General features: G+C 43.0%; 1 protein-coding gene across 1 annotated transcript; it reads right to left on the bottom strand.

Moving 5' to 3' along the window:
• Nucleotides 1-310: 310 nt before the first annotated feature.
• On the bottom strand, nt 311-9,171 carry LOC140925503 (uncharacterized). The gene is made up of 9 exons (XM_073375446.1): nt 9,000-9,171; nt 7,386-7,691; nt 6,363-6,829; nt 6,129-6,223; nt 5,415-5,571; nt 5,083-5,155; nt 3,097-3,362; nt 1,819-1,993; nt 311-629 (listed from the first exon to the last, which is right to left on the bottom strand). The coding sequence occupies exons 1-9, from the start codon at nt 9,169-9,171 to the stop codon at nt 331-333; spliced, it is 2,010 nt and encodes a 669-aa protein (XP_073231547.1). The 3' UTR covers nt 311-330.
• Nucleotides 9,172-9,210: the final 39 nt, after the last annotated feature.

The following is a 9,210-nucleotide window of genomic DNA, read 5'->3' as shown; positions in this document are numbered from 1 at the left end:
TTTTTCAATCTTTTATGTAAGCAAAAAACCAACCATTTTGGCAAGTTGGTATGTGCATTGGCCCCGGCGGGGACCGACTCTCCTCCCCAGACTTCCGTTCGGGTTCTCGGGTCTGACGTTTTTCTCGTTAACCCTTTTGAGTCCTAAGACTGATCAGCATCAAATTTCTCCTTGGAATATCAATGCTTTATAAAACAGAGTGGTCATGAGAATTGAGGACATGATCACAGAAGATAAGTCCTACTGATACTTCAACAACGTCTCCCCACTACTTTCATAGGAAACCTATAGGGGTAACAAATGAGAATTTTGATATTAGAGTTTAAAGGGTTAATGAGAAAAGCCATTTACCTGTACTATGCTATTATATCGAGGTGTAAACCCGAAAACACCCCTGCTTATTTTCCGAAAGCTTCCATTTGTTGGGACTATTTCTCCTTTTTCCGTGGCCTCTTGTTTTAATCGGGCCAAGAGCCGCAGTTCTCTTCGATGTTTAGCTTTGAGATTCTCAATCCGAAAGCGACAGTTTTTGTAGAAATCTGATAGGATACTCTTCATCGCATCCTTTGTGTTATTGTACTCGTATAAGCGATCTTCTTTGTGGAGATCTTGGAGGTAGTCACTATATTCTGCAGATTAAATAAAGAAGGATATACAGTCAAATCCCAGTAATACTAGACTGCAAAACAGTCGGTTTTCTTCTCAAAATCAGTAAGGAAATCGGTAAAGCGTGGCGAGCTTCACATGCCCGTAGGGCGTGTGAGGCGAGAGGAAAAAATGTTTGTTCTCTGCCTTGTTCCAGACCTTTTGTTTGACTGCTCGCACGTACTTGAATACGCAAAAATACGGACTGTTTTGCAGTCCACTGTAATACAGACACTGAGGGGGCCATAGAAAATATCCATATTAAGCTGGTTGAATTTAGACAAAATGTAAGGGCTTTCTTTCCCCAGGGACAAAGCAAACTGTCTGTAATAACGGGGTGTCCGTAAAGCGGGCCTTGACTGTATTGTTGAAAAGATATTCAAATTGGAAGGAAATCAAATATGTTCCTGCTTGGACAGACTAGCTGGAGAGCTTAAGAAGACGCGTTTCTGAGAGACACACGTCAACCCAAAGTAGACGTTTTGCATTCTTGGACACTTTTGCCTAATTTCGGGGTAAATCGTCTCTATAAGAGTAAAGACACTAAGCAATACACTTTGGAAGCGTCAAGGCATATACCGGAAAGGGAAAAGCCACAGTTCCAGTTAACGTGCTTCGCTCAAAACTGCCTTTGCATAGCTTCTTAATAATAAATCCACCGGACCGAAACGTTATTTCAGGTTTTTCACTAACTGCTTTGAACATACCAAAAAGTCACACGCAACTTTCATCTTGCAGCTTAATAATGAAAATTGTGTTGCAGTTGTATTCCAGCTAAGAGGTTACTTCATATTGACGAAAATCTGGACTTAACTTTTTTCACTCAATACAAGAGCAAAACGTTTGAACAGTGTCCTATACAAGCAGAATCCCATACTCAGTGCGTCCAAGTTTGTGAATGAATTAAGGCTCTGAGGGCGCATACCATTTGTCAGAACCAGACCAGTCCAGTTGTTCCTTACAGAAGAATTCCACCATTAATCAAGACTATTCAGCCATCTCAGTTTATTTCAAAATGGCATGCACGGCAGTGATGGTTTTATCAAAAGTTTCGAAAAAAGACAAATATTTTATTTTCAAAATAATAGGTCCCGCCGGCCAATTTTGACTTCTGGAAAGCGCCCTGAGTATACTGCGAGGTCCAGTATACGCTTAACTAATATAAAGTCTTACCGTATCTTTTCGCGTTAGGGTTGCGTTTTTTCCTCGTGACTATCTCATAGATCAGGAAGATAAACACAAGTACAGCTATAGATATTCCGCAGTACGTTACGCTCTTTATGTACGCTGTGGACTCTGCGTCGAACAGACCCTCTGTTTTAGAAGCGGCATTATCCTTTTGTAGTCCCTGAAGAATAAGCAATAGAAGCATTTTTTCTTGTACAGCTACTTGGTCATTTTCACGATCACGACATTTGACTACAACTACCAGAATACATTTTGTCTTTGCGTTCTTGTTCAAATCTGGCATTTCCGTAGCCTGCGAACAGCAGACGCATTACCGGTCGTTGAGAGAAGCGACGACCTGAAATGCGTCTGCTGTTCGCAGGCTAGCATTTCCGCTGAGAATTAAAAACCAATAGCCCTTATTTGTACAAGACTGAAGAACACACTGAAGTGTTCTGGTAGTTGAAGTAAAGTGACGTCATCATGTAATTGTCCTAGTGGTTGACATCATTTAAGTACAATAGGCAATACTGTTACCCAACAGAATTATGGGATTATTAGAGGAACTTAATATTTGCATTTTGCAGTGGCACTAAACAAACAAATGCACGAAAACTGTTCAGGATGCCAAGATCTTTGCAATAACGATCTTCGCTGGGGCGCCATTTGTCCGGGAGTTGCTGTTTGAGATCCTCTACACTGGCGAAACGCGGAACATTATGCAGTATCGCTCTCCCTCTGGTTACCCTTCCAAATAACCCCATTTTTCTCAACACCAAGGTTGTTTACCATTAAAAAAGAGTTTCCAGAAAATCCAGTTGGAGAGTAGATGGAACACGTCTTGTTGGTCGTTCCAGCGAAAATTTCCGGGAGCAACGGAACATCTGAAAAGGTTGTCCTGTTTTTCGGGACGGAGTATTCCAAACGGAGATTTGTGTTCCATTTCTTCAAAGCAATCTTTGATACCAGTTTCAGGCCTTCGCGGTCATTTTTCGGTAAATAGAACTGATTTGTGCAAATGGTAAACGCGATTCCCGGGCGAAATTTACCAGTCCTGAATTTTGAGTACCATTTACCCAAACCGTGGACCGACTGGTTTGCCCATGTAAAAGGTAAACAAACTATACTTACAGCAAGTACCTCCTGCTTTTAAAAAATCATAATCAGTGTACACAAAGTCCCTTGTAGTACTGGTATTACCTATTGCGCTTTGCAGATGTCAACTTTTTTTGCAAAAGCTCATTGCAATGGAGATGGAAATTTACACAGCACTTGCTAACTTACTGTAATTCCTTGGACGTTACTGGTGATGATTTCAAACACTACAGCCTTCTCTTCCTTTAGAAATCCCCGGAAGCACTTTTGAAGCTTTTTGGCGTAACCTGCCATCACTATTCCGTATGCAGAAGAATAATCTATCATCTTGCTCACGCGAGAAAGACCATCGCTAAACAGCTCCTTCCGACTTCCTACAGTGTATGAATCGATGAGAATTCCGTCCACATGCCGGTTAGTCAAAGCCGTATGCAAGTCCTTAAGAGTAGTGTACCCTGTGTAACAAGACGTTTTGGATCAATTTAGGTTTCAGGGAAACTGCCTACCTACCCCTCGCCTAAGCCACCATTTTGCCCTAAAAGATAAGTAAATGTTAATACTGGCTTAGGGGAGGGGTAGGTAGGCAGTTCCCAGAAACCTTCCAACATTGTATGAATCGATGAGGATTCCATTCACATGCGGGTTAGTGAAAGCTGTATGCAAGCCCTTAAGAGTGGTGTACCCTGCGTTTTAGGGCCTTTTTACATGTAGGTGGGGGACCCAGATAGGTGAGGTAACGTGTGGTGGGTCACCCCACCTATCATGTAAACGTGATCAAATTAAAATGAGAGATTATACGGACAGGCAGGTTACCTCACCTAACTGGGGTCCCACACCTCCATGTAAACAGGCCGGTATAATGCCACTTGCGGCGGCTCTTTATAATTCCAAAACTATAAGCCACCCCCTTCGCCTTTTTGCAATTCAAGTACATGGGAGGGGTGGGAAAAGGCCCTAGCGTCAGTCGGTCACATGTTTTCCCTCCCCTCCCACGTTTGAAGGGAAAAGTGCCCTGGGAGAATTTTTATGCCCCTCACTATCCGGAGTATGGTGTGAACATGGCCTTAGTTAAAGTCTACAAGGAATTCTCAAACAAAGTATGTTAGTGTGTGGCTTACAATCTCTCCCAGGGCACTTTTCTCTTCAAAGGTGGGAGGGGAGGGAAATCATGTGACCGACTGACGCCAGGGCCTTTTCCCACCACTCCCATGTACTTGAATGGAAAAGCGCGCTGGGGGCGAGATTGCCTGGCATATAGTTTTGAAATTACAAAGAGTCGCCGCAAACGGCATTCTAAAACACTTTTGCGCCGACGGGAAAACCATACCGGATAGGGTTTGTCTTTTAAGAAAAGTGTTTTCGGAGCGTTTTCTGTAACGGAGAGAAGATGTGCCGCACTGCGCCGATCTTGAAAATAGTTCGTCACATATCCGATAGGTTTCTCAGCGCCACTCTTCGTCGTAGTGTGAACAGGTATTCGGACCGTAGAGGAAGTAAATGAGTTACAGCGACTGAAACCCACTAAGACGGATGTAACTATTCAGAAGTAAAGACAAACCACTCCTATATGATGTTTGATCTGTCTGAACGACTTGTTCCAGTTCTGTGCTGTTGCATGCCGTTCATACTGTACCGGTTAGTTTTTCATGCCTGCACGCACGAAAAACTATCCGTTGTTGTGTAGAAATAGCTGAGTTTAGCGTCGTTGAATAAATGTTTTACTTATGCTGTGAAGAAGGATTAAGACCATTAGGTCTGAGTTCGAGAAAGACGTGACAGCGTCTAGCCAGTTAACTCGCTAAAATCTCAGTTTTTCGGACCAGAAAATAGAGAGAATTATTAAGGAACACGTGTATGTTACATCCAGGTATCATCTAAGTCTAAAGCTCTTAGAGTTCCTCAAACACTTGCCTAGTCCCTAGGCCTCATTATTTTTCGCGGCCAAAGCGTTTCGGGTCACGAGGTCTAAGCGAAGATGTTTTCGCCCATTCGCTTCCGATAGGACACCAAAGTGAATTGACCAAGAGGGCCTGGGAAAAGGCCGTACAGGGACTAGGCTCGGCAAGTCAAACACCAAGTTCTAACATAAAACCGGATTAAAATTTAACCCCGGTTTCGCCGGTAATAATCGGAATTCGAAATACTGGGGCCAGTCTCGTCCCTTACTAGAAAAACACTTGCCTTGACTCATCTTGGCGTTCATTCGAATTCCGAGACGATATTCCGCTGAATCACTTATAGCAGCAACCTTTCAAACAAAGATAGGAAAAACAAGCAAGATAACTCAGTACAAAGCGCTTATTGACGTGACATCGTTTTGCTGGCTACAAGGGAAGGCTTGTTATACGTTAGTGAGTTACACCAACACCGATTTTCCCAAACTCTCTAAACGTCTTGCTGAGACGCCTTTCACCAAAAGCCGGTGGTATTGTTTCCTTCTTTATCGGAAGACGAAATTCTAGCAAAGCTGTTCTTGGTCGCATGAATTTTACAGCTTGTTAGCTTACCTTAGAGCCATATACAGGAATATCGGATTTGATAATATTCATGGTCAGTGACGTAGTGATAAATGACATCACAAGCGCGATGATGACCAGCCCACACGTGATCCACACAATGCCAAACAACTTTGAGTGTATCGCGCGTGGTACGCGGTCTCCATACCTGACAAACAAAAAGGAATATTGACTGTATTTAAATGGAAGGCAATGAGTTCGAGGAAACAAAGCTTCTAAGCCAAAAGAGTTGTAGTATATATTTACTCCGTGAACGAACTGACGTGAGTATCGAAGCAATAATGTGTAATCGGTGTTAATGGCAGGAAAACTTATGTCAAACTTGGAAATTTTAAAACCGGTAGCAAACGAGGAAAGAACCGAACTCAACCCACTTATCCAAGAGCGCGGGAACCCTAACCCGTGCCAAGCGAGGAAAAACTAAACCAGTGCAGTTAGCGAGGGAAAACTCGACCCGCGTTAAGCGAATGGAATTTGGCTTGCTTTCGATTGATGACTAGGAATTGTGTTTTAATTCTATTGAGATACGGCGCTAAACGTCTAAGATATCACTTGGAAAAAGATGAATCCTTTAATTTTACTAAAAATCATAGATTATGTTGCCCAGAAATGATAATAATGACGCTCCAAATTCAGTGGGTACTAGTTAGACGGTAAGCGCCCTGACTATGTGAGCTTATGAGACCATGTTATAACCGCACTCACCCCAGCGTTGTCATGGTGATAAACGCCCACCACATTCCTTCAATTGGTCCCCGTACTGGCGAGGCTGGGAACTCATTCGCATTAAACACGAAGTCCTGCGAAAAGGAAAATTCAAAAGACTAAGCCTCCACTTACATATTAATGTTTTCGTAATTCCTAGAAAACATATGCTTGCAAGTGGCGCTCTGACAATAAATTTGACAATTTTGAAAATTTGAATACCGTCAGACTTACCAAGCTCCACATGACGATTCCAGAGAAGAATGCAGATATAAACACGGTAATAATCAAAGGCCACAGATTGAACACGGCTTTCACCACCATCTTAGCAGCCGCGCCTGGTTCATCGACGCCCACAATAAAAGCCACGCCAGCGGATTGCACCAAAGGCGCAAAGCCATACTCTTTAGAGTACTCCATTTGATCCATCCTTCCGTACACGGGGAAACTTAATTCTGTCGCGTCGTCTATGTCTTCCCTTACTTCCTTTTCTGTGCTCTTTCTGGCCGAATCTTTGTCACCCGAGGAGCGGAAGTCAATCTCCGTGTAGCCATGTGCTGCACACTCTCCGCAGCAGCTGCGCACTAGCAGCCGCAAAATTGGCGGGAAAATACCGGTCTGGTTGCCGTCACTGTTTTTGTCCATATATGGAGGGTTAAGCCAGTAGTTTGTGAAAATCGTGCTGTAGCAGTTGCACGTCTCTGTAAACATCAAAAAAGCGTAAAATTAATACAATCAATACAAACTTGATATTTTTGTATATACTCCGCTATTTTTTATTACTCTTAAATGGCAGAGAAAATTCAGAGTCTTTTAAGCACCATATTTATTAGGACCCGTGAAGAGAAAAATTTTAGAAATCGTTGCCTAACATAAAATAAATGGTATTTTTTCTGCCTGGCTTTTTCGCATAATTGAAACTCGTTTTTGATATTGCCACGCTCAATGCCCAGACCACAACGACATACTGTCAGTTCGTTTTTCTAGTGGGGGTTGTTTTTTGAGTGCTTTTTACCCAATGTAGCGTCAAAGAGGACCAAAGAAGGGAGTGCAAGAAAGCGAAGAAGAAAAAAATAGGAAAATCAACAAGGGGAGGAGTTCTTAATTACAGGCGACCTCGTTTCAGTTTTCTACTCCCTTTTCCTTCCGGTACGTTTGCACTCTACTCCCCACCCCTCCCCCCCGTCTTCACTATCCCCGTTTATGCTTGCCAAAGTAACTGCTTTTCAAACGAAAACCCAAAAACGAATTCGTTACCGGCAAATATTACTTGAGATGGAATGCCGTTTCCTTTGACCGTGAACGCACGAACCTCAATGCTGTAAATCGTAAAGGAAGACAATTTATTCAGCACAACGGAAGTAGTGTTGGGTCCGACTGTGATGTTTCTTTCCTTCTCGTCTAGCCGCTGGTTTGGATTACTGATGGCTCTGTATGTCACCGTATAACCTCTAAGAATCCCGTGCACAAAATACGGGTTGCTGATTGGTTGCCACGTGACTGGTATCGTTGTGGGGGTTGACTTGTTGGCGGCGTAAACATTTTCTGGAGGCATTCCCGGAGCTGTGAGTAATCAAAGGATAGTATCTGTTTACTAAGCAATAGAGACCTTTAGATTCTGGAGGCAACGTGGCCAAACAGTTAGAGCGCTTGACTTGTAATCCAGAGGCCCCGAGTACAATTTTTTTACAGGGCAAGGGATGCCGCAGTGGTGAAAGCGCGCGCCTCCCACCAATGTGGCCCAGGTTCGAATCCTGGCGACGACGCCATATGTGGGTTGAGTTTGTTGTTGGTTCTCTCCCTTGCTCCGAGAGGGTTTTCTCCGGGTACTCCGGTTTTCCCCTCTCCTTAAAAACCAACACTTTCAAATTCCAATTCGATCTGAACTCACGGACACGTTTCAACGAGTTCTTATGAACTCCTTAGTGCTCCGTCGGTAAACAAATTACAAAATTACAATTTAACAAATTACAATTTACCCGCCCTGACAGCTAGCTGGCGCCGGGTTCAAATCCCAGGCCACGCACACAAGTAGCCAACAGGTTCGCGTCCTACCAGTTGGGATTCTTAACCATACACCACTTCCACATTTCCCGTAATGCACCTTGTTTGCCCCCCGCATTTTGTAAAAGCATTGTTTTCAATTTCTCTTGGGACGGCTGTAATACCCAGGAGAAATGAAAAACAAAGGTTATGCAAAATTTTGGGGGGCCAATAAGGTGCATTACGACGAATATGGAAATCGAAGTGGCGTATATTTATGTTTCTTTTGAATTATTGGTTCATAACGCCTGAAAAGCCCCATAAGGCGAGAGGATAATAATAATAATAATAATAATAATAATAATAGTAATAATTATAATAATAATCTAATAATAAAGTATTTATTATTATTATGACAACTCAATAGTAAGTATTGCACGCGCAAAGTAAAGCGTTTATTCTACTCCAAAACTCTTTTCTAATTATATACTATACTATACTATACTGACCCTATAACAGAGTAAACGATGTGAAATCCCTATCTTTTACAGCGCCACGTGCAGAAATAGCTAACAGACCTCAGTTTTTCCTTAAAAACATTGAGCACTTACAAAGATGGGCAGCCATCTTGGACTTCTTGGTGTCAGATGTATCGAGAGGACAAACCGAGGGAGTGGGGGTCGGGAGGTAGATTTGACACTCCACCTTAGGTTACCCTCGGTATATTTGAAACCAAGATGGTCACCCGTTATAGCAAGCGTTGAATCTCGACGATCTAACAAAAATACCAGACGGAAAACTGTCTAAGAAGTAGCTGGTTTATGAGGGCGTCACGACACCCAACCATTTTGACTGAGTGCGATAAAAAGCTTTAAATTGTCTACTTACTATCCTCATCCGTCTGCACCTCAACTTCTGGGCTAATAACTCCCCATCCCACCCTGGTGAAGCCCAGCACTCGAACTCCATATTTAGTATATTTCCAAAGTCCTGTCAGCTCCAAGTTGTCTCTGTCAGGTCCCACCTCAACGTCCCCGTACATGTCTTGCGATTCATTCATGGCTCGATACAAAAGAACGAATCCCACAAGAATCCCGTG

This window comes from Porites lutea, unplaced genomic scaffold, assembly GCF_958299795.1.
Source record: "Porites lutea unplaced genomic scaffold, jaPorLute2.1 SCAFFOLD_31, whole genome shotgun sequence".
NCBI lineage: Eukaryota > Metazoa > Cnidaria > Anthozoa > Scleractinia > Poritidae > Porites > Porites lutea.
The sequence above is the reverse complement of the archived record's forward strand: the minus strand, read 5'-3'. Positions and strand labels throughout refer to the sequence as shown.